Here is a 26,181-nt window from a genome sequence, read left to right on the forward strand (position 1 = left end):
CATTGAGAAGATATGCATTTGAATGCATTTTTTTGTGTTTATATATATATATATATATATATATGCGAGAGAACCACTATATATATATATATATATATATATATATATATATATATATATATATATATATATATATATATATATATATATATATATGAGATACATATATCGCATAATATATGAGAACATCACAGTGAAAACATAAAGTGGCTGTGTGTCCATCACTAATATCCTTGTATACACTCCAGCAGTTGACAAACACTTGTTATGCCTTGCATGTCGCCCGCTGCATCCGCCACTCGGCACAATTGATATTAGCTTTTATGCTAATGCAGCATTTGGCTATGTAAGAACAAGGCAGTATTTCCATGGATCGTCATTCATCCAAGCCTGCTTATGGCCTTATGGGTCACGACAAAATTATTGCTGCACAGTACACAAGCTATTGTCACTGTGCCAAGAGCCACTATTACACATGCAGACAGCAGACACACACAGCAGGGTGATGTGAGGAAACCCCTGAGGCGAAAGCCGCAAAAAATGTGAGGGTTAAGGTGTGTGCGCAGCCGAATACAATTTGTGCCTAGATGCTGTTATAGTTTGTATTTGCATGTGGGAGAACATCAAGTTTTCACTATATGATCAGAGCTATAGTCAGTATATCTGGAAAATGGTTATATCATGTGGAGCTATGATACATTTTCTCAAATAGATATAAGAAACTACATTCAGCCAGGAAATCCCATTTCTTGGACATCTTTATGGTTATTTCCCATTTGCACCAAGAGGAAAACACATAAAATGGCATTATGGCTGTAAAAATGACAATAATATGAACGAATCAGCAGCATGAATCTTACCTCAGAAATGTTGACCCGTCCTTCCTGGAATGAGCAGTCGTTGGCGTTCTGGGTGCACATGTGGCGGTATTTGCACCAGTGGCATGGGAATGAGCCGTTTACACAGGAAAGGCAGCTGTAACAGAGAGAGATGAGAGGTGACGGTTATGAAGTTAGCAGCTTTCTGACATGAGTCTAAATGATTTCCCTTACTGCATTCAATTGACAAAGCAGAGTGACAGCAAACGCAGGACGGAATGAAGTGGTGTCATATTGTAAAATTTATCAGGGACCAGAAAAACAACTTTGAAAAGTAACATCTCTTACTTTTTTTTTTAGTCTTACTCAAACTGAGTACTATACTGACTGTGGCACAACATAAGATAGCATGCTAAGTATTTGTTTTTTTACTATTCTTTTTTTTTTCAAATTTTCTACCTTTAGCATCCTGATGTCGATTTATCATCCAATGTCAGATTTAGATTTTTTTCCCACCCTGCCTGGAATCCTCTAACCTTTCATCCCCCTCATCTTCCATCCTATCTATCAACTGTCTTAACCTCTTTCTCCCCCATACTTCCCTCATTCATCACTCCCCATCCACCTCTAACTGTTCAATGATCTCCCTCACAATCGGTCTACTCTCTGCATATATTTTACCTCTTTCCCCTCTTTCTATACCCATGCTGTATCATTCTCTCCATCCATTCAGGCCTGAGCCTTTCTTTCTGTCCCTCCATCTCTGCCTCTCTCACTCTATCCATCCCTTTCATTCGCTGCCGTCTCATTTTAAAAAGCTCTCCCCTGTTCTTTGTCTAAAGCTCTCTTTCATCCGTGGGGCTAAGAGCGCTCCACCATTTTAAATTCACCTGCTTTAGCAGAGGCGAGGTGCAGATAGATATGCTGAAAGAAAAAGATGGGAGAAAGAAGAGAGGGAAAGATAGAGAGAGAGAAGGGGATCAAAAGCAGGTGGATTTCCCTGAGAGAGGTGGAGATGCCAGGTATCGTGGGAGAGAGAAAATAGAAAGGGAGGGAAGGGGGTGCAGCCTGAGGGGCTCTGCATGGGAGTCTCATGGGAGAGGGAGGAAACAATAGGTTGGAAGTTGGGCAGTGTGTGTGTGTGTGTGTGTGTGCATGTGTGTGTGTGTGTGTGTACATCTAAGGGGACCCAAAGCAGAGAGCCAGACAGGTTCAAGTGCACAGTTTATCAACACCGCTTCATGTTATTGGTCCCCTCTCAGGCCCGAAGAGACGCTACACTACTCTGTATCTCATTTATGTGTGCAGCATTATCTAATGTAGCCATTATGAGTCCACAAATAAAATGGTTTCATTTCATTATAAAGCTTAGTAAAGCCTTTTGTTTTCAACATGTAGTCCAGTTTTACAATTATTTTTGTGTGGCTCATTCAGCATTCATGGATTGTGTGAGCATATGGTTTATTGGAAATATAATAAAATACGACATTGAATGCAGTCAAGGTAAGTAACTCTGGATCCATAACAATGAAAGGGTGCGTATAGATGCTCAACACGCAGTCTGATTTGTATTCAAGCACATCTGCCAGGTGTGAATTTGCGCATCTGTCTGAACTGCTATGAGTACAATCCCGACAAGCTCTCAAGTGTGTTTTAACCCTGTGTAACACACTAGCTACCCTTCCCCTCATCCGCATGAAAAATGAGGGCTTTAACTCTAGAGCTCTGAGATGGAGCACATATATGAATCCATCAAACCCTGACGTGGATTCATTTGGATCAATTAGGGCCGCTCGTTTGTTAGGTGCACACTTTAAGCGATCGTTTCCAGCCCAGACCCCTCCTTTTGAGTGAGATCAGAGGCTGGAGCTTAATTCAATCCCACTGCCGCTTTAATTGACCAATTTAGCATTGTGCTGAGAGAAGCTGTCCATTTAGAATGAGGGATGTGTGGCTGAGGAAATAACAGGCCTCTTAATACCACACAAGAGCAAATAGGAGATTTGTCAGTGTTGCCAGCAAATGGAGGGAAAGCGATTAGGCGACGCTAGGTTAGCTTAGCATACAGTGCATAAATAAGAGTGACCCTAATTTCAAAATCCCAAACTGGTACCTTTGAGTGTACCCCACATTCATGCCCATGTATGTACTTGGATACCATGGACAGCGCCTCAGCAGATGAAAAATTATGTGTCGTTTCCCAAAATCAACCAAGGTATTTGTTAGTGTGCACAAACGCAGGTGCTGACTAAATGGCTGACTGTGGCTTCTTTCTTTAGTTTTTTTTTTACAAAACAAGGGGCAAATCTCTTTTTGGCCTATAAATAACTCTAGAGGCTATAACATAACAAAATAACGAGCTTTACAAAATTATGCCACGGGCTAATCGTGAGTTTACAAAGACTAAAACGTAAAAACATTAAAACACAATTGCAACTTATTAAAAACAAAAACCAAGGAAGAGATTTAACGAAGATAATTAACTTTACGAGGATTGACGGGTACCTTACCCGTCGCATTCTTTCTTCTTAGTTAGAGGTTGTTGGTTTTTGTTTTTTTTGTTTTTTTTTGGGGGGGGGGGGCTGGTTTCTAGCTCTCAGGAAAACCACATCTTAAAATGATTTTTTTTTTAAAATATCTGCATTTCCACCATTTGTGACCGAAAATGTGTGTGCAGAACGTAGTACTGTTTTTGCCGTGTACCTTACCAAGCAAGGAGTACGCCCAGGAGCTCTTTAAAAAAGACTGACTCTCTCTTCAGCAAGAAAGCTAACTGTTAGCATACTGACAGATTCTGTCAGCAAGAGCCACAAGCGTCATAGGCTAGCAACAGCCTTGACAACAACACACTGTTTGATTAACACACGTACAGACAAATCGGTGATGAATACAGATGTGTGGTGCATTATTTATGTTTTTATGTCAGTTAGGTAATAATGTATAATGTAATAACTTATGTAAACACTAAAAACAAGTATATTATAAATATTATTGTAATTGTGGTGAAAACCATGCTGGTTTGGTAGTGAATGTTGAAACCAAGGACACTTTAGTGTACAGATATTACACCCAGCTTTAAACCGGGACAATGCCTGACAAACTGGGACGTCTGGCCACAGTAGCATAGATTCAAAGAGGAGATCTGGGGTTTTAGGTCAATGTTTTGTCCCAAGTGAGCTGGTAAGAAAACAGAAGAAGGGGTGTCAATACAGAACAAAAGAGCAAATGATGTTACTGATGCAAGACAAATGAACACGAGGCAAGTTAGCCAGGCTCATTGTGTGACTTGCTGGTATTTGTTAGCTCGGCAACAATCGTTTCTTTGAATGTCAAAGAGTTGGGATGTTTGTTTTTTTTTTTGTGGGAGGCCCATCAGTGGATTTGTGCTCATCAAAATACAGTACAACACCAACTTAACACAGCAGGTAACCAGAACCGAGCAGCAAAAGCACAATTTATAGTTAGTAGTTCACAACCAAACACCCGTCAATACATCTGTCGCTAAGCTGACAATGTCTGACTTTTATCTTTTATTCATGTAATATCAACCTTGTTAGTGTACCAGTGACTTTGAAATAACGAGCAAAATATCAGCAGGTAACCACTGCTAACTTTCTGCGACTTTTATGATTATGCCCTTTGAAATAGAAGAAGGTGCCATTATATGTGCTACCCAAGGCCAGCATTAGCCTCTGTCTGACAACCCCCTACTGCTCACTCTTTGGTTCCTTGAAGTAACCAGGGCCCCCTGTCACGAGACGCCTTAGGATCTCAAAACCTCTCTTTTAGCCTGGGTGCATCCCTTTTAAGGAAAAGCCCACCCAGGGCCATTTGGGGATGTTCGATCATTTTGCCTCTCTTGTCCAGGGGTGGGCTAATTTTTTCACAACCCCCAGTATCTCTTTATTCCGCCTTTCTGTCACTCGCCATCACCCATAGCCACTCGGGGGCTTTGAGCGGCTGCAGACAGGCTCCCCTTATGGCCACGCTCATAATGCTAATTCAATCCGTTCATATTCAGATGCTAATCGAGCTACGCTAGCTTTAGAGCAGTAGTGTTTTTTCAGGCCTGACACAATAGGCTGTGATTTCCTCCTTTCTCCCCTCTTCAGTCAGTTTGGAGTACTAAATATAATCCGCTCTCCCACTGAGGTGCGTTTGACACTCCTGCACTTGGCAAAATGAGTTATTTATTGGCTACTATTCATTTTAAAGGAGTGGATGTGAATAATTTAATGGTCTTTTACAATAGCCTGTCCTATCAGTCCTATCGGATCCCTTTAAAATTTGGTGGTGTTGATAAAACACCAAGGACCAAAAAAAATAATGCAAATAATTTTACTGATGCATGTCTGAGTGTTACGTTTACAGTAAATCTGAATGTGTATGATTGGGTCAGACATTCTGGCAGCATTAGAAAAACAAAATGCCTAAAATTCTTTCAAATCTCTACATTTATCTTCTGTTTTCTTTGGGTCCACACTTTTTTATATTCTTCTCTATATAAAAACTGTTCTCTATGACATTCGGTGCACTTTTTTTCTCTCGAGCACTCTCAATCACACACCAAATGACCTAGTAACTGTCCGAGCCACATTAACCATATCAAGAACGGGTATATGGGGGCTTCATACGGCGTTATACAGACATTTAAACCCCAATTCATTGCCAGACTATCCTCCCAATCTTTAATAAATGGGGGGCTGTGAAATGAGAAAAAGCGTATGGAAATATTTAATTAAGGAGCAATCATGGCTGTGGGTGATTTTCTATTTCAATCTCGGCAACCCTTACACTGAAACAGTGGGAATTCTAATTAGATTAATACAACTATGCAAATTTATGGCATTTTTGAAAAGGCAAGGGCCACAACGTCAGCAGCTGAGTAAATAAGCGGGAGGGGTGTGTGTTTTTTGGGATGGGGTGGGGGTTTGGGTGACAGCATGTTAGGTAAACTATTAAGAAACACGATAGGGCAATTCCAATGTTGGGCTGTCTGAGAAGCAAAAGCAAACATAAGTGCAGTGGCAGAATATTGTGTCTGCTTGGAAATGTGCTTCCATGTGTTTCGAAAACATCTGCGTCCCTCCGCCTGTAAAAGCCTGCAGTATTTTGATTCTAAGCCCATTAGAGAAAAGACTCTCGCTCTGTAAAGAATGACCAAGCATTCTGGAAACGGAGCCTTGCATGTGGGCCTGAAGTCATTACGCCAATAACATTACCAGACTGATCTCATCAGACACCACACATTGACGCCTGGGGGGCACCGCGGATATGTGGGCCAGAGTGCCAGCTCCAAATGGAATTCTTATCTCAGCATCTCTCTTCGCCATCAGTTTCACTGCTGAAGATGCAACATGCCATATCTGTAACTTCATTAAACATGTCCATTACATCACTTGGAGGCTGTGCTAGATTGGCCCTAGGAGCGGATTTAATCAGCTCATTGGGGTAATATTCTCAAATGGGTGACTCTTGTCTGCGTCACTTCTCATGCGTCTCTTATATTTGGTTTGAGCTCACTTACATATTATGAGATATATTGCAATCTTTAAATTATACTTAACATTTCAATGCATCCATTATTAGTTTTATTGTGTGTTTTCTACTTGAACTTGAAGCAATTTGTACACACAGGATTTGCATTGCATACCCTCGAAAGTAAAAGACACAAAGAGTCAGGGCAAACATCACTGGGTCCTTATGGGAGATGAATTAACAGTGAGTTGACATTGTAAACCACCACACCCTTAACCAGCTGAGCTAATCATTGTTGATGCAGCAAGGGATTTGTGTACCAGGGCAGGGGAAACGGGGGAGCTAGGTTAAAGGTCACAATAACGGATTAGGTGTCAGAGGCATTTAGGGCTTCAATGAGCTGTAAGTGACAGAGCAGGGTGAGGTGTGGCTCTGCATGTCTATGTGTGTGTTTGCGAACAATTCTCCAAGGAGGCTCATCTAACATCCAGAGGGAAGCCAGGATGGAGCCCTGCGGTACCCCAGGGGCCTCTGAGCCATCTGCTGCCCCGAGGCTAATACCCCAGCAGACGTTTTAGCCTCCCCTGGATCAGCCATGGACGGACAGGAGGGAGGGGTATCATGTGGGGTGGGGTGGAGGACTTGGAGGATTCTTTTACCCTGGCAGGGTGCATCAAGCTTGGGGAAGGACTGACCTAGGGGTGTGGCTCTATGGGTGGTAGAGATTTTCAGCAGAAGGTGGATTAGGAGAAGCAGTGAACTGTGATTGGGCAGAAAAGCTTAGGGCATCTAGAGTGTGAAGGAGACATCAGAAATGGCACAGAGATTTAATTCACTGTATTACAGTATTTGCCTTTGTCTGTCTTGTGTAAATAAGCAGCAGAGAGTATCTGAGCGCTCAAAAAAGCTGGAAGTATTTTATCAAGTAAGGAGGAGGTTATAATGAGGTTAGAGTGTGTGATTGGGAAGCATTATTGCAGACCATCGTGTAATGAATTAATCATTGAAGTATCATTAGTGTGTGCCATGGATTACGATAATAAGACTAGAATTACCATCTCATATCCCAATCGTTTCTCATATACGGCACATTCGATTTTTCACTTCAACAGTAACGTAAGCCTCCTGTGGCAGTCGAAGAAGGGGGTAGGATATTTGTGTGTGTGCACGTGTGTGTCGGACTGTATTTCATAACATGAGAAAGCCCATTGGGAGAATGGACAGAGAAATCATCTCTCAAAAGAACAAAAAAGGAAAAATTTAAAAAAGACAAAAACCAAATGAGCAAACGACCATCAGATAATTTATTGTAAAAATCATTGTAACTTACGATTGGTGGACGCTGCAGTTGTAGAAGACAAAGTCAACACTGGCAAACTTCTTCCCTGTCTCCTTGGATTTCAGATAAAGCTTCACCACCCGTTTATCACCTGAATTATAATAACAGAAGTGGGTACAGAACATATTAACATTTCACAGCATTGTACAAGTCAAAAAACTTTCAAAAAATGTACTCAGTAAAAGAATATATCTGGTATATTGAGTGTTCATGACATCGAACAACAGATTTAGTTATGTGTCACACTTTAAAATCTCATTTCACTTGTGTGACCTCAAAAGATAATACACACACACACAGAGAGAGAGAGAGAGAGAGAGAGAGAGAGAGAGAGAGAGAGAGAGAGAGAGAAACACTGTAGCATAGCAACACACCACTCATGTCACAGACACAGTAGGGTAGCATTAAAAATAGCAGCACCAATCAGTGTTTAGATGCCAGAGCTGATGAGAACTCATAATGGGGCATAATGGGCTCAGTTGAAGAACTACTGAGATGTCACTTTGAGAAAACTTAGAGCGCACTATCTGACATGTCTTCGGTTCTTTGAATGCCGATAGCAAACAAGTTTCTATCATCTTTGCGGTGTGACAGAATTGGACATGAAACAGGTGCGTAATCTCTGCAAAAAAAGGATGCAGATATTTTTAAATATAATGATAAACCACACTGAAGATACTGCTTTGAAAAGAAGTTAGAGGTGTAACCAGTGTCGTTTAGTTAGAAAAAAATAAATAAAGTGAAACTGACAACGGTGCATAATGTATGATAATGGAAATTCAAAAACTGTTCTATTTCCAGTAGAAAATGCAGACTTGTGTTTGGGGCTTTAAAAGGAAATGGGAAAGCATTATTGGTGGTGACAAGGTATTCTGAATATAGACACACTAAGCAAATTAAAATTCTGTGTTGCTCAATGCACAACTCTAGATTTCTCCAATCCCACTGTAGAAAAGGAAGTCTCAGGAGGAGACATCAGCTCATGTTGATTGACAAATAAAACAAAAAAAGTGTCACACAGTACAAACATTAAGAGCTCATTACTAAATTCCTCACGTCACCAAAACTTCTCCATATCCCCACCCTGTCTGCCCTGCAATACAACCAATGACCTCACTACCCAATGACTTCATCACCCTTCGCCCTTCCTGTCCCGACCTTTATTCCTTGTGATTGGGATGACGTCCCGGATGGAGGGAGACAGGCAGAAGATGTGTCCACCCTGGATTTGTCCCTCCGTCTCCACGTAGTCTTCAAAGGAGCAGTTGACCCCCGCTGACAGATCGGGCACATTACGAGCCTCGAGGACCAGCTAGGTAGGGAGAGAGAGGGAGACAATCAGTACAAGATCAATGGAAGGACATGGTGGTACATGGATTGTTATAAGATATGACATGAGGGTTAATGGGCTTTGAGGGGGAGAGAGGGAAGTGTGAGTGCGGCTTTGGGTGTGTGTGTGTGTGTGTGTGTGTGTGTGTGTGTGTGTGTGTGTGTGTGTGTGTGTGTGACAGAAAGAGGAATAAAATAGCGTGAGCACTTGTGCGTGCGTCAGTCAGCAGCAGCTATTACAACAAGGTTAATGTGTATGTGTTAATGTGCAGAAAGAAAGTGTAATCTGTCAAATCTGTGTGGCTACATTGAGAAGCCACTGACAGAATGAAGGCTCGCACACACACACACTTACAGATTTGCATGATATGATGGCAAAACCGAGAAATGCAAATTCCTAATTAAATTCCACAAGTACATTGTCAAAAGTTGCACTGGTGGTGTAGAAGTATGACTTTCTGATTGACTGATTTTCATGACTGAAGGTGAATGTAAATTTCCACATCATTACAATGACATAATGTACATCCAATTACAGATGTCTGATCTGTGTGATTTTAAGATAATTTTTTTATACCAGTTTGCTTTTGTACAAAAGGTTGACTCCTCACTCTTGAAACCGTATTTTAATATGAATTGTTATAAAACCAATAAACACTGTCTTGTCCTACAGTGATGTGAGAGGAGATGAAGTCTTTCAAGTGTGTGTTTTTCCACTACAATTGAGACCATAGACATGGAAAGACATACCTGGACTTCAGACATGGTGACTGAAATGTTTTTTGGTTGAACGGTGAGCTCCACACACTGCCTCTGGTCCGACGCAAACCTCTGGGGCTCTCCTGCTCGTTCACAGCGGTCCTTACGTGAGCACCTGAAGAGCAGCAATAAAAGAGAGGGAGAAAGAGTCAGGTGAGTGTGGAGGGCAAGCAAAAAGAGGCAAGAGAAGAAAGAGAGGTATCCTCATAAGAAGAGAGGTAAAAGGAGAAAGAGAAAAGAGGTGGATGAGACAAGATGTGAGAAGAGACGGATATGAGCAACTGTTAAGCTAATATGACAATCATATTAAGATGACAAACATGCGCAACCATCACCGTCACACAGAAAGAGGGGCAATAATAGAAGACAAATAGGCCAATAGCTTCCCACAGCCATTACTGTAGGACTTTACATCATTACCTTATTGGCCCTGACATTTGTGCAAGAAACACTAAGCTATATGAACATCCAGTCCCCCCCCCCTCATTTTTTCAGTTTACAGCCCCACCCGATTCAAACTTCTCGGGAGATATACAGTCAATCATTAAAGTTTCCTTGAATCGTAAAAATGATAGAGTTCCTACCAGCCATATATCAACGGGGTCAGCAATTTCCCCCCTCCCGCTCATTACGAGCCAACTGATCGTGCTAAAAATCAGCATACAGCCCCGTATCACAGCGGTTTTACTATTAGCTATTCATAATGCATTAGCTATCACTTCACCTTCGCGCTAACAACAACTGGTCCTGGTGGCGAGAGGAAAGTGCTGATGTGGCGCTCTGTGAGGCCTTAACAATAAGAGGGAGGCAGGGGGAAAAAAATACTAACTGCCTCCTCTGAAGGCAGCCCCCCATCCCCTCGTTTAGTTAGCCTTCACTCGCGCTCAGCAAGAAAAAGCTGTTGCCAACCACTCCCTAGAGAGAGAGACACACACACACACACACACACACACACACACACACACACACACACACACACACACACACACACACACACACACACACACACACACACACACACACACACACACACACACACACACACACACACACACACACACACACACACACACACACACACACACGAGTAGAGATGCACAAAGGTATGTACACGTTTTGTCATTACGGACCTCTTTTCCTTCTGGTGTGTGACTGTGTATTCATGTGAATGGACTATGCTCGTTTGTCTAGAAACACCTGTGTGTGTGTGTGTGTGTGTGTGTGTGTGTGTGTGTATTCAATTCTGCTGTTGATTGAAACTACCATGGCTCTTAATAAGATATGGCTAAAAGCACCAGAGGGCTGAAACAAGGATTATAAATGATTTGCCTATTAATACTTGCCCATTTTGTCTGCTGGGGCCTCAGCCAGTTTTGGCAACACTATCAGGTAGGAAATGAGCGAGTTATGTTAAAGACACAAGGTCAAAATGTGCCCAAATGGAGGTTTTATCACCTGTTCATCCATCATGATTTTGTACATAATGTGTATATAATTTCAAAGATGAGTGTGTGTGTGTGTGTGTGTGTGTGTGTGTGTGTGTGTGTGTGTGTGTGTGTGTGTGTGTGTGTGTGTGTGTGTGTGTGTGTGTGTGTGTGTGTCTGCTAAAAAGGAGAATTTTGGTGTATTTATGTGCATGTGTTTATGAGCCTGAAGGAAAGACAGGTTGGCGATACGTTTTGTGAGTTTAATTAATGCACTGAGAAATGGCATTATGCCAAATGCTTGGGGTGTTCTAAATGTGATTTAACATCCCGTCACCTTTCAATAACGTGTAACTGTTCTCACACTCTCCAATGTATGCACACACAAACACACGCGCGCCCTGCAGTCGAAAGGAGAACATTTGAGAGATTACATACAGACACAGTTATATCACTACAACGATAGCATGAGGGATTAGATTTATTTTCTAAAACATTACCACAAATCTCAACTATCACTGTTGCATACCTAACCTTAAAAAGTAATCTCAAAGCAAACACAAGACATTGCACAAGAACGCTTAAAATCTGTTGCCACGTGTGAAGTATTAAAAAGTACACATGTAACAAACCAAAATCCTTTCAAACACACACAACATACCACACAGATAAATGGGGGTGTCTGTGATGAAGGCTGCCAAGCTGTGTTGTTATTTATGTGCTATAAACAGGTTTAGCCGGATGACAGGCTTACAAAGGATAAATGCATCACTCCACTCTTAAGTTCTTCGAGTTAAATTTTTTTCTATGAATCATAATTGTTTGACTTATTAATAGGTGTTGGAGGCATTTTACCAACATCATTAAAAGGTGTTAAAAAATAGTATCCCAAGTCAACATTCCAGTAACAACTGGTGCAATAATTTGGACTCTACAGTTCATGTGTCACCATACTCAGGTTTCACCAAGCAACTTGTCAACTATGAGTGGAGAATTTAGAAAAACGGGCCAAGGTTTATGAGTTCAAGTGAATAAGTGTAGCAGTTAATTCCTCTGTGGATTATATGACAAGAAACTGACATCATATGGCAACAAAGCCAGTGACACCCGTTTGGTTCTTTTTCAGTTTTTCCAGGGTGTTCTCAGTAAAACTGAGTCAATCTGAGAAAGAAAGTTGTAATTACGAAGTTTCAGCATAATGTTACAGGGTTACCCGTACCTCAAAAGCCTGGGCCGAAGTTGTTGCTAGCTTTAGGACTAATCCCAGTCACTTCAGCTGGGATGAAAGCAAGACACATGAACCTGGCTTGGGTCTTGAGGAGTTATAACATGCATTCACTGACATACAGCCTTAACTGTATACACTGCACTATTCACAGCAATTCTGCTAACTTTATACTCTCTGCTCTGGTCACCGCAGCCCTCAGTGAAACACACACTCTCTATGCACTGAGCTATTCCTTAAAGGAGCTATGCTACTTGTATAACACATTTTAGTTGAGAAAACATCTTTAAATACTTGGTTTTTAAAAGAAATCCCTGATACACTCAATTTGGGTCCACCAAAGAAAGCATTTCTCCACTCCATTTAATCCACCACAAAGTACCGTATACACTGCAAATCATTTCAATAAAATGACCCTACGCTTTTTTTTTTAGCTGTAAACCTTACATTCAAAAAACCCTGTCTAATACTCCCTAATTCTCTTAAATTATTTTTAATAGGGGGACGTTAAAACACAGGAATTTGCATTTGTGTGTAACTATTTAGTTGCATGCTTCCACTCTAATTTTTACAAAATTAATAAACTGCTACACTTCCTTCATCGTTATCTGATATACTGTGAACTACAATGGGCTGCACGTGAAGCATGCCAGGGTGAAAGTTTGTTAAAGTATGCATGACTGTGTGTGGTACTTACACATTGTGGAGGACACACCATCCACAGTGAGGGTCTCTGGAGCCCAAACACTCCCCACAAGTAGTGTACTGCTCGCAGCTCTCCACTGGAACTCTAACCACCTAGAGGAAGGAGAGAGAGGGGGAGAGAGGTGATGAAGAAATAATTAGTATCCTCATTGTAATCAAACTTGTGAAATGAGTGGTGTATTCAGCTGGATGGAGATGAGCAATTGACAGCTTATCAAACTGACACAATGCATGCTGGGACACCTGACAGGTGGCTGTGGCAACAAGGCTGTGATTGACAGGTGACCTCAAAAACCAATAGGAGGCAGAGGGGCAGGACAGGACAGACCCCAGTGTGTGTGTATGTGTGTGTGTGCGTGTGTGTATTTGTATGTATGAGACAGCCAGAGTGTGAATTCAAGCGTCTGAACAGAGCAGTGTGTCACTCAGTCATTCACAGCCACACTTGATGTACGAGCTTTGTGATAGGCTACAGATGTTGCCTTAGGAACAAGATCAAGTGTTCAAGTAAGCCCTCCACTACAGTTAAAGGTGATGACAGATGGCTCACAACATGGCCCCTATGGGTCTGAAAGTGTGTGTGTGTTTGTGTGTGTGTGTGTGTGTGTGTGTGTGTGTGTGTGTGTGTGTGTGTGTGTGTGTATTTCAAGATATTCACGAGATTGAGTGTGTTTAAGTGTGTCACAGACAGATTGCTAGCATATGCGCAGAACGTAAGTGTGCTACAAAGCAAGCACATGTGTTTGTGCGTCTGTGTGTGCACATGTGCTGAAAGTGTCAGCACCGCATTTAACTTTTCTTCACCATTGAGCTGCGAGCCGATGAGTTGCTTGATCCTTGTTTCTGTCTGTGTGTGTGTGTGTGTGTGTGTGTGTGTGTGTGTGTGTGTGTGTGTGTGTGTGTGTGTGTGCACGCGCGCGCTCACGCATGTATCAAGTTGCCACTGCGGGCTACTTTTAAATCATGCAGCAGAGAGTGAGCCAGCTGATCAGTAAGTAACAGCATTTAACAACCTTACCCTTGGGTAACAGTATTATAGCGTGGACACACTCAGATTTTACCATGAGAATCCCATCCAATGTGTGGACTTAAACAGTGGCGGGCTTTTTTTTTCTTTTTTTTTCTAATGAAACAGGGATGGGAGTAGGGGGCGACAGGGAGATGTATGGAGGGATAAGAGAAAAGAAAACATATGGCAGAGAGAAAGCAGGGGCCCGCAGTAAAAGATAAAGCTGGTTAGCTGCAGGACGGAAACTGGGCGGACAAAAGGAACGCAGCGCTGAAATATTAAACTGGGGCCGAGAATCCTCTGTGAGCTTTAAGTACAACACAGATATGAGACAGATATGACATGATGGAACTCATTTATGCTCTGAAATGCCTTGTACCAGACTGGCCTGGAGGCTTTTCGATGGAACAATATTGCACTGGCAGAGGGCAGACAGACAAAAACACTTGACACTATGAGCCACTAATCCCCCTTTTCTTTCTATTCTCCTTTACTTCCTTTCCCTGCTATACATTTAGCTATTTCTATTACTCTCTATGTTCCTTGTGCTTGTTTATCTGCCCCCTGATTCACCACCCTCTTGTCTGACATAGAGATTCATCCTTTCTCAAGCAACTCATTCATTAATTCAACAGACTTCACTCTGCAGACTAAAACATGCTGTTATCCTTCCACTCTTAAGTCAATACAAACTTCAATACAATAGCTTTAAAGCTGGCTAGCTGCCCAGAGGCAGAAAGACGAATGAAATGATGCAAACGAGCAACGGTGGGGACCGGAGGAGAGGGAAGTGGTCATTTACTGGAAGTGCTCGGGGAATGGATGAATCGTGGCAAAGTGAGGTGTAATAGAAGACGTACACAGGGTGAATTGGCGAGGACATTGTGCTGAGTAGATGGGATATGGTGGCAGATGGCCGCTATGTGTCATTGTCAGAACGAGTGTGACTCTTGTTTTCATTTGAAAGGAGAGCCGAAAGAAGGATGAAACAAGGGATTGGTGTGTCCAAGAAAATAAAAGTGTGACGGGGAGGTGAATAAACAGATAATGGATAGACGGATGAGGAAAAAGTAACTATAATTGAGGATATGTGACACCTTGGGAGAGAAAAAAAATCATCACAGGATATCTTTCAGATAGTTTATGATTTAACAAAGAGGAGAAAATGGAGAGAAGGCGCAATAATGGGCTGTTCCTTGTATCATCGCGGATGCCAACCAATTCCCCCCCTCTCCTCTTCATAAATCATTACGACTGTGATTAAGGACAATGGTCCACATAAATCATACTAACACTATGGGTCCTCGGTGAGCTAGAATAACCTTATCCCTGCCCTGTGTAATGATAGATATGGCCTATTGCTCACAATTGTTCCTGTACTAGTAGTAGTGAAGACACTATGAGCGCTATTCAGTGGGAGTGGCAGAAAACTGATGATGTGGTGAGGGGCTATGATGGTTGTTTTTCCCAGTGGGAATATAAAATGCTTTACTGGAGCTGGGAATGTACTTGTATAACTGCATGAAGATCCAAAAAAGGGGTGTCTGAGTGTGTTGGCAACACAGCAACTGCCAACCCACAGACACACACACTCGCTCGCTGTCTCTCTTTTTCTCTCTCTATTTCTTTCTCAATGGCTCTTTTAATGAAAGCCAATTCCCAACAGCGCGTCACATTACTCCTTTAAATGACCTTATAAACCAAGCCCGCCATCTCCTCTCTCTTGCCATCTCCTTATTTACAATAGCATCCACCGCCGTAACTCAATTCTCCTTTCTCGCTCCCGCTTCCTCTGTTGTCAGCCCTCTACCCTGACCGTATCGCAATGCCATGACATCTCCTTTCTGCTATAAACTTTCCACCTTTCCTCTCCAATCTGTTTTTACAGAGCGCCATCACCTGCCTTTAAACGTCCGGCTAACAGGCTTTGCGACGGTCACCCCCCAAAACCCAGAGGACCTGTAAAGCTTTCAGCGCAGCTTTTCATTGGTTGTTAAATCTGAACACATAAAAGGATCGGCCTTGTTGCGGCTTATTTTTTTAACATTCAAACACAGGGAGTCTATAGTAGAGGACAGGGGGGGGGGGGTGGAATGTCTACCAGAAGAGCCTCTTCTCTTGGTTAAACTGAGTGGGAGCCAAGAGGAAGAAATCAGTTTATTTGCAGTTATTTTTAGATATCTGCTTGAGACTCTTAAATTAGTAACGTCTGTGCTTCCCTGAAACAACTTACCACTAAACCACTTTTGCTTAACACTTAACCTCAAAAAGCTCTAATCCTGCAGCTCGGGGACCTACAGCACTGATATTTGACGGCTCCCAAAGGTCAAAGTGTAGGATGTCAATTTAAGGAAAGAGCAGAGATACATTAACGATAACTGCATGTATTATATACCGCTGCCAGCAAAAATCTCATAAACTTGTGGCTCTTTTATTACTCCTTTCCTTTCATCCAAAACTTTCTCTGTAATCTTAACTAGCGGTGGCTAAGAAGAAAAGAAATTCGGAGAAAGAGTCCAGTTTAAACAAAAATATGTTATACATTTTCCTTGCTACTGCTTCTCTCATTTGACAGTGATGCAGCAGGCATCAAGTGTAGGAGGATAAGGAACATGAGGAGAGGTTATACACTGTCGTCACTCCTTTATTGCCTCTTCTCTGTAAACTGACATTAACCACACCTGCGTTATTTCAATAACCGTCAATCATCTTCCATCTTTTCATGGTTTCATCTGTGCTAGCAGTGAACAGCTATGTGCAAGTGTTAAAAAAATAATAATGATTAAAAAAGACCTACCCACATTGCCACTAATAACCCCAGGATGACAGAGTAAAGCAGACAAAAATAGACATAGAGACAGTGACTTGAATTCATGTTGTCATCTCCTGCTTTGGCATCAGCATCAGTGTGTCACGCCTACAACAGATCACTAGAAATGGGAGCGCCAGTGGCCACAGTTTCCAGCTAGCCCTTAGGCGTAGTGAAGAAAGACGGCTCTCAACAGGGTGTCCATGTAAGTGAGTTAGTTCTTCCAGTGCTGGAATACCTGCTCAGGGGACTGAATGTGTTGGAGGGGGGTGGGATTGTATCAAAGGCTGGGGTTAGCATGTGTGCATTGACTGGATTGTAAGGGGCTTAGGAGATCAATGGCTGGCTAGGAGCTCGATGCAGTGACTGGTTGGAGATAAGAAGAGAGGCAAACAAGTTGAGCGCAGTTTGGCACTGCAGAGGAAGGAGAGGTGCTGAAGGATGGCGGAAGAGAGGGAAGATGGGTAAAGGTTGTGTGGCAGGAAGAAAAAAAAAGAGTGAGAAACAGTAATGGTGTCATTGCGTCCTGTCAAAAAAAAAAACATCTGCTGTCATATTGAGTTTGCTGAATGATGGCCAAATACTAAATCTATGATACGCTGCAGAAATGTTATTGACAGATCTGGCCATAATGGTCGACTCAAATTGTTTGCAGCAGGCCTGTTTTAGTGAATTAGGTCTTTACGTGTCACAGTGGGAGAAAATTGTGCCTTCTGTGATAGTTGCAATCTCTTGTTTTCTCTCTCAAAACTCACTCCTGCTAGTATTTTTTCAGCCCACTGCCCTTTCCTGCCCTCCTTCGCTATCTTTATCTCTTTCACATTGTGTTTTGTTTTCTGTTTCTACCCTCTCTATTGGCTTCTCCTTCTCTTTCTCCTCCTTAATTTATCTTTTTCTCCTGCGCTGGGCTCAATTGTTCATCTGCTGTCATTGTTTTTCCTCCTCTGAAATATTGTTTGGATCTCCTCTTCTATACTTCATCCCGGTGAAAACAAGAAGCAGATCAAACAACTTAATTATTTGTCATTTGTGTCTGCACGTAGCCCACATTCAAGGCCAATAAAGATGACAGCTCAAATTCACGTCTCCTAGGAAACCGCTATGAGGCAACATATATACAGTTTACGCACGCCCACACACAGGCGCGCGCACACACTAAAACACACATAGAGGGTGTACGTCTGTATTAATGTTTTCTCAGTGTATGAATCTGTTAGCACATTCAAACTACAAGCACTTTCAAATAAAATTGTTGTAAAACTTTTGAAAAGTGATCAACAGATCTGTGAAAAAACAAGATTTAGACATGAAAATGGTTTCAAAAGCAAACAACACAAGAGAGGCATCTCTGTGTCTGTGATAGTGTTGAATAATGATGATAATTATTGTTGCTGATCTCTTCAACAGGCTTTATCATTGAGGGGAGGTAAAGTATGTCTGAAATAAATGGAAAAGTAAATCAACAGTTAGGAGTGGCTACACAAAGAAAGCCAAAGAGAAAATACAGATTGAGCAAAAAAGAAAGACAAACAAAAGTTTGAGAAAAAAAGTGGAGACTCATCACTCTTCATCACCACCCTCCTCACATGGACATTCCCATTAACTCTTCCAAAAAAGAGCTAATCTCACACTACAGGTCAATACACTCTTTCATTCTTTGTGTACCTATTTCGCCATAATACTCTCTCCCACATGTGAGAGAGACCCTGATTCAGAGCGGGAGAGAAAAACGAAGTGGAATGAGAGAGCACTAGAAGAAAACTGAGACAGAGACAAAAGATGAGACGGAGATTGAAAAACTGCAGAAAACAAAGAATTGGAACAAAGAGACTGTAGAGAGAGAGGAAAAGGGAGAGAAAGAGGTAAATGTGACCAGCTAAGGTAGACAGGCCTAGAGGTCTTCTAATTAAGTGAGGATGGGAGGCCGGCTGCCTGGTAAATGACTCTGTCACTTTAGTAAATGGACTTGGTGAGGAGTGAGGAGCTACACAGCTGGCGTTTTCATTAGCACTGCCAAGCGACCCACCACCATATACAACGACAGAGAAGCACCCTGTTCTCACCTGGCATTAACATGCGGCTTGGGTGATCCAATCACAAGTAGTAGTGCGTCAGTTTATACCTGGAATTGGATTGCGTTTCCACATGCATCTCAAGTGACCACTTGTGATCTCACTTCCCCGCTCTATATGCAAATAAACACGTACATCATTTCCGTTCGCAAAGACCAAATGGGTTTTTGGTTTTAACCAGCTGGAGGCAGTAATGCACTTCCTGTGCCTTGTCTTCCAGATAGGAAAAGAAGAAGTAGTGGGTGAAGACCTTAGTGCATGGGAAAAATCAAAACCCTTCAGCACAAAAGGATATCAGACAGCATGTGTCATGTGTATTCCATCCACATGAATTCATTTAGCCTGATATTGTGGCCTCTTCCTGTTGACCACGTGCTGATGTGGTCTGAATGCATCAGATGCCAGATATCCTGACTTTTTTTTGTCTCTTGTATGAGTCAAGCTCTATAGATACTGAATCCTACATCACACCCACAATGTGCTTCAATAGCATCTTTCATTAGACCTTCCTTGTATGGTAAACACCTACATCTTTCAAGCTCCATGCCTCCAGTATGTTATGCAGACTTTCCATGAACTATTTTAAGCCTCAGAGCCCCCAGCAACAACACAGTAGTAACAGTAGAAGCAACAGTAGTACTTCTCATGACAAATAAACTCAGTTTCAAGAGTCAAATTGGCAGAGTGCCCCTTTAATCATCAACTATTTTTATGATTGATTAATCATTTGAATCATTCATTAGGCTGAACATACCAAACCTGTGCCCACCCTAGCTTTACATCACTGTAAATTGAATGCCTTTGGGTTTTGGACAGTTGGTCGGATAAAACAAGCAATTTAAAGACATCACCTTGGGCTCTGGGTACTTGTGAAAGTAAGAGTAATAGTCATTAGTTGAAGCCCTAGTTATTATATGTTCCAATGTCTTTCAAGCTGTATTTTTGCGGTATCGTGTGATTTCTTTTTGTAATTTCTGACAGTGAACACTGGAAGAACCCAGTCAGTGCCCCCCTCCCAGTTGATACTTCATAACCGGGTCTGATGAGGCTGGCTGTGCGTGAATTTCAAAAGAAATTTGAATGAAATTCAAAACAATTCTCAGTGCTGTCATGCATGAGCGACACTTCATTGTTCTCGTCACCATGGCTTGTGGTTAAGGCACAGGACTGAATATAGTGATGTGCCACTCTGAGAGGATCCACAGGCCATGCCAGCTTTTGATTGGCCTCATTCCATGACAATCAGTCAGAGCCACATCTTTCCGCCCCAATCACTGTCAAGCAACAGGAGGACCGATTGTACGGAGATGTTGATAGTGATTGAGAAGACAGAGAGAGGAGGGAGAGATGGAGGGAGAGCGAAACCATTAACCTCCCTATCCATCTCACCCTCTTTTCTAACCCTATCAGTCTGCTCTATCACACCATCCTTTGGGAAAAGACGGCAGAGTAAAACAGAGAGAGATGAGAGAAAGACAGAGCTATCTAGTGACAGCTAGACTTCCATTAGGGCCGATAGCATCACACGCAAGACAAGTGTCTGAGCACACTTTTCTGATGGGGCACACACACACTCAATTAAGCGAACACGTTTTGTAAAAAACAGGAAAAACCACAAGAGATAAAGATACGACAGGAAGGAGCAACATGAGAGAAAAGGCAGGAAACACAATTAAGAGAAAAAGTGAGAGACAAAAAAGGGTCTGAAATATTAGAAGACATGGAAAACATCCCTCTCTGCTTAATTACAGCATCTTGGTCAATCTCCTCACATATGTGCCACTGTTAGAAGGAATTCATTTCTCTCCATTATTCCCCCTTTCTCTTCTTTAATCATGTCACAGAAAGGAAGAAACTCCATTAAATGGTAGAGAGGTAGAGAAGAGTAAGATAGAGCAAAAGAATGTGGAATTTTTACGATGACAAGGCACATTTTTAAGTCAGAGTGTTAATGGGAAGGGGGACACTCACTCTCTTTTTCAGTGTTTTTCATTATATACTTGACCTATTTTTGTATTTTACTGGAATCTCATTCGTTTCAAATTATTGTTGAAACAATTAGCGAAATAATTTGGTATTTGTATTTTACTCGAAATCACACTTTGTTTCTTGAAATTTTCAAACCATTTCGAGACCATCGTAATCATTTGTCTTTAAATGTGTTGCTGCTTGTAAAATGTTACGGTTTTGGCCTCTGCTCCTCTTTCTCCACACTCATTTTTTCGTCTCGCTAAGCTCCCCAATTTGACTATGGCTTTACATGAATGTATTAAGAGTACCCACCTGACAGTACAGACATTTGTCATAACAAGAAAAGGACAAGAGGTCTACAAATGTCGACGTCTGCATATATGTGAGGGTGTACTATTAACTGTGTGTGTGTGTGTGTTCGTTCCTGTGCTGAGGAAGGTGTTATAATGGTTTGAACTCTTGTAATTGAGTGCCACATACCTACATGGCTGCACCCCCACCTGCTCCAGCACCCCTCCCTTCTAGTCACTGTACTCCCGTCTTCGCCTCGCTGCACCAGGTCTATTAACATTTACATAACAATGACCACCTCCTTCCTCAAAGTCTGTGTGTGTGTGTGTGTGTGTGTGTGTGTGTGTGGTGTAAGAACGTATATATGTACGCATGTGTGTGTAGTATAGCACACGTGAGTATTCATTCACGCCTTACACTGTCAAGCCAGTATATATATGTTTTGTTTTGTGGGGGTTTTAAACTGAGGGAAAAAAGTTCCCACCTCTCCTAAACCCATGTAAGCATTTGATATAAGAATGTGTCAGCCAACAGTGGCTGATGTTTAACCGCCGCATTTTGTGCTTGTTAACTTCGGAAGTTCCTTAGTCGGTCAGAGTTTGATAAATTGTGGAAATGAATCTTTGAGCTACTTAGAAAGTGACTGATTAGCTGTATCTAGTTCACTAAATGTCAGTCTTGATTGATACAACCAGCTGCTTATTATGTGTGTTGATGTCAGTCTGTGCTAATGTGTTTGCTAACGAGATTGGCAGCGAACCAGTAATATGTGAATGTAAACAGACCGACAGACACACGCGCACACACACAGACACACTCACACAGAGAGGATTGATGTCTGACGAACCCCTCTGGGTAAGATATTACTTGAGGCCCTGTTGTGTGGGCCAGTAACACAATACAGACCATTGTTGGCTATTGTAGGGACTCAAACCAACAGTTTGTGAATGGCACAAGCACTTTATGGTTGTGTGTGTGTGTGCCCACATGTGCATGTGCATAATTGCAGATTCCTTGGAGGGATGAGAGTTTTGGTGAAATGTGGAGGGGGAAATCTCTTTCAGATGCTGAATGGAAATTCAGACAATGGCGTGGTGGCCCACACACACACACAGAAATGTATGTTCAAATGCTGAGCATGTGTGCAAGTAGTTTCCTACAATGCAGATGTGGTTGAATCAATGCACAAGCACATGAGCCATCACTGGTTACTAAATGTGATTTAGATATACAACAACACACACACGCATGCACACACACTCTATAACATTCAGTGCAGCCTCCTTGACACTTGAACAAAGGTTGTCTCGTGCATACACAGAATACATCATTTCCCACCACTGTATCAAGCCTTCCAAGTCCTTCTTGTCTGTTTTCACGACGTTCACAACAGTCCTTCTTCCCACAGCAGAGAAAATGAATATCATACTTTCAGCAATTAGCCAGCACCACACTCAACACTGCTATCATATGCATGGATGCCACAAAGACACAAGGGTGTGTGTCCGTGTGTGTATGACACTGAGGCGCAGAACAAGAATGGCAGCTGTGGCATCAAATTCAGACTGAGCTTTTCTACCTTTTTGGCTAGATAACAGAAGAGGAGATGATTTGATGATTGAAAGTCTGAGCCAAGACAGCATGAGGTGCTGATTTCCCTCAGTGCCAGTTTTTGCACAGAAGAGAGATGCTTCAAAAAGTTCAAGTTGAGAGAGTGACATTGTTTTAAGTGCAGTTTTTCACATTTGTGTCAAAAACTAAAAACAACTTAAACTAACAAATAACACCAACTAAATTGGTAATCTTAAAGTAAATATTTCCTTTTCCCACTGACAATAACACAGTTTTGAAATATTAACAGGCCTTTATGAGTGTATAGCCTGGTAGTGATTAAAAAGACCCTTATCAAACCTGCAGGGAAATGCAGCTACAGTGAGAGTATTAACTGATATTCAACAAAGTGAAATGTAAGCAATATGATACAATACATATAATATAACAATTGATATATTGTATATATATTATATATGATCATACATAAATAATATCATCACATGACTACAATAGAAGCTGTAAGATGTAGAAGCACTAGAAATCATTTCCATTAAAAGTAAGCCAAGGCTTTCAATAAGTGGATATTTTTAAGTTAAAAGTAAAAAAAAAACAATGTAAGACTGTTTCTGCTGGCCAAGCCAGAGAGGAGATGAAAATAGTTAAATAGTTAATAAATAAACAAACTTTGCACAATTAAAATGCAATGCATTATGTGTTTAATGTTGTTTAGCCATCTCACTGTTTGTTAGAAGTTCCATTTTAAAACCCAAGTGGACACAAAAGACACAACATTAAAGTTTGACTCTTGTGATTCAGTGACCAATTAAAAAATGAATTCTCTGTATTATTGGTTACTTCTGTCTGAAAGAACAGTTCAGGACCAGGCATGCTGCTTGAGCTGAGGCTAAGGGGTTTGGAAAAGTTTACCATTTGAATAGGTTTACCCCCCTGTCCACACTTTTAAGGCTAAACTTAAGAGCCACATTTTTTCTCTGGCCTTTGAGTGTCCTAAGGTTTTATGTTTCAATCTTTACTCTTCTGTGTTTTGCAACTGTTCCCTTACTTATTATTGTGTATGCTTAAGGGATAATATTGTTATGCATTTTTGCTGTTACCATGTTATGTTGTTTTATTTATTTCTTTTACTTTATTGAACAGCCTTTTGTCACTTTGTTGTTTTGTATCTGTGCTTTATACACACCACTGATTTGATTTGTTTTTAGCTTCCGCAAAGGACATGGCAGGGCAAAAGTTTTTATGTGTCAAATCAAACAGTGTACAACCTGCTTAATGTGCTTGGAGATAAACACAAGTGACACCTTGTATTAGAAGAAGCAGCAATGTCCATACATGACCACCAACTAATGTGTAACAACTATAAGATATAACAATAAAGGCAAAATATTTTTTAGAATTGATTTATTTAAATTTATATATTTTATAGTATAATATATTAATTATATGTATTTTTATTTATATACTTTTTTTTTGGGGGGGGGGGTTGTTTTTGGAGGGAGGGGGTTGTTTTTTGTTTTTTTTTGGTGGGGGGTTGTTTTTTGTTATGGGGGGGTTGTTTGTTGGGGGAGGGGGTTGGGGTTTTTTGTTGGTTTTTTTTGGAGGGGGGTTATTTTTGGGGGGGAGGGTTTTCTTTCTGTTTTTCCGTGTTTTTGTTTTCTGGGGTGGGTTTTTTTGTTGTTTTATGGGGGAGGGGGTTAGGTTTTTTTGTTTTTTGGGGAGAGGGGGTTGGGGGGTTTTTTTGGTGGGGGCTTGTTTTTTGTATTGGGGGGTTGTTTGTTGGGGGAGGGAGCTGCTTTTTTTTTGGGGGGGGGGTTAGGGTTTTCTATTTGTTTTTCCGTGTTTTTGTTTTCTGGGGCGGTTTTTTTTGTTGTTTTATGGGGGGAGGGGGTTAGGTTTTTTTGTTTTTTGTTTTATGGGGGGAGGGGATTAGGTGTTTTTTTTTTTGGGGGGGGGGGGGGGGGGTAGGGGTTGTTTTGATAATTTTTGTTTGTTTGTTTGTTTTGTTTTTTGTTTAAGTTTATATTGACGCTGACCTGACCTGCATGTATTTAAGTGGAAAAATCCACTTGGATGTTAAAGTCATCGCTGGCTGTAGACTCTTTCTCCAGCCTGTTCCTCTTCTTTTTCTTTCTGAAGCCGAGGAAGTGACGGACACTTTTCCAGAAAGGATTCTTTTTTTTCTCTGCATATTTTGCTTCACTGGTCTCAGCTTCTGAGTCCTGTAAGATAGTTATGGATTCCTCTCTTGCAATCTCTGAGGCCTGCAGTACAATAACGGACACCTCTATTGCAGGTTGTGAGTCCTGTGACACAGGGATGAACTGCTCTTCCACTTGTTTTAAATCGTGTGACACAGGGATGAACTGCTCTTCCACTTGTTTTAAATCATGTGACACAGGGATGACCTGCGCTTCCACTTGTTTTAAGTCATGTGACACAGGGATGTACTGCTCTTCCACTTGTTCAGAGTCCTGTGACTCAGGGATGAACTGCTCTTCCACTTGTTTTAAGTCATGTAACACAGGGATGAACTGCTTTTCCACTTGTTTTAAGTCATGTGACACAGGGATGAACTGCTCTTCCACTTGTTTTAAGTCATGTGACACAGGGATGAACTGCTCTTCCACTTGTTTTAAATCATGTGACACAGGGATGAACTGCTCTTCCACTTGTTTTAAGTCATGTGACACAGGGATGAACTGCTCTTCCACTTGTTTTAAATCATGTGACACAGGGATGAACTGCTCTTCCACTTGTTTTAAGTCATGTGACACAGGGATGAACTGCTCTTCCACTTGTTTTAAATCATGTGACACAGGGATGAACTGCTCTTCCACTTGTTTTAAATCATGTGACACAGGGATGAACTGTGCTTCCACTTGTTTTAAGTCATGTGACACAGGGATGAACTGCTCTTCCACTTGTTTTAAGTCATGTGACACAGGGATGAACTGCTCTTCCACTTGTTTTAAATCATGTGACACAGGGATGTACTGCTCTTCCACTTGTTCAGAGTCCTGTGACTCAGGGATGAACTGCTCTTCCACTTGTTTTAAGTCATGTAACACAGGGATGAACTGCTTTTCCACTTGTTTTAAGTCATGTGACACAGGGATGAACTGCTCTTCCACTTGTTTTAAGTCATGTAACACAGGGATGAACTGCTTTTCCACTTGTTTTAAGTCATGTGACACAGGGATGAACTGCTCTTCCACTTGTTTTAAGTCATGTGACACAGGGATGAACTGCTCTTCCACTTGTTTTAAGTCATGTAACACAGGGATGGACTGCTTTTCCACTTGTTTTAATTCATGTGACACAGGGATGAACTGCGCTTCCACTTGTTTTAAGTCATGTGACACAGGGATGTACTGCTCCTC

At 41.5% G+C, this 26,181-nt stretch overlaps 1 protein-coding gene across 3 annotated transcripts in view; it reads right to left on the minus strand.

Annotated features, from left to right (window-relative positions):
- The window catches only part of LOC133978203 (plexin-A1-like), a 169,043-nt gene that overhangs the window by 78,377 nt on the left and 64,485 nt on the right, over positions 1–26,181 (minus strand). For all 3 annotated transcript variants that reach the window (XM_062416582.1, XM_062416583.1, XM_062416584.1), the window contains exons 4-8: positions 13,070–13,170; positions 9,715–9,838; positions 8,794–8,947; positions 7,627–7,726; positions 861–975 (exon numbers count right to left, since the gene is read on the minus strand). In XM_062416582.1, coding sequence (XP_062272566.1) covers positions 861–975; positions 7,627–7,726; positions 8,794–8,947; positions 9,715–9,838; positions 13,070–13,170 — 594 coding nt within the window. The remainder of the gene's footprint in view (positions 1–860; positions 976–7,626; positions 7,727–8,793; positions 8,948–9,714; positions 9,839–13,069; positions 13,171–26,181) is intronic.

Source organism: Scomber scombrus, chromosome 3, assembly GCF_963691925.1.
Source record: "Scomber scombrus chromosome 3, fScoSco1.1, whole genome shotgun sequence".
NCBI classification, from domain to species: Eukaryota; Metazoa; Chordata; class Actinopteri; order Scombriformes; family Scombridae; genus Scomber; species Scomber scombrus.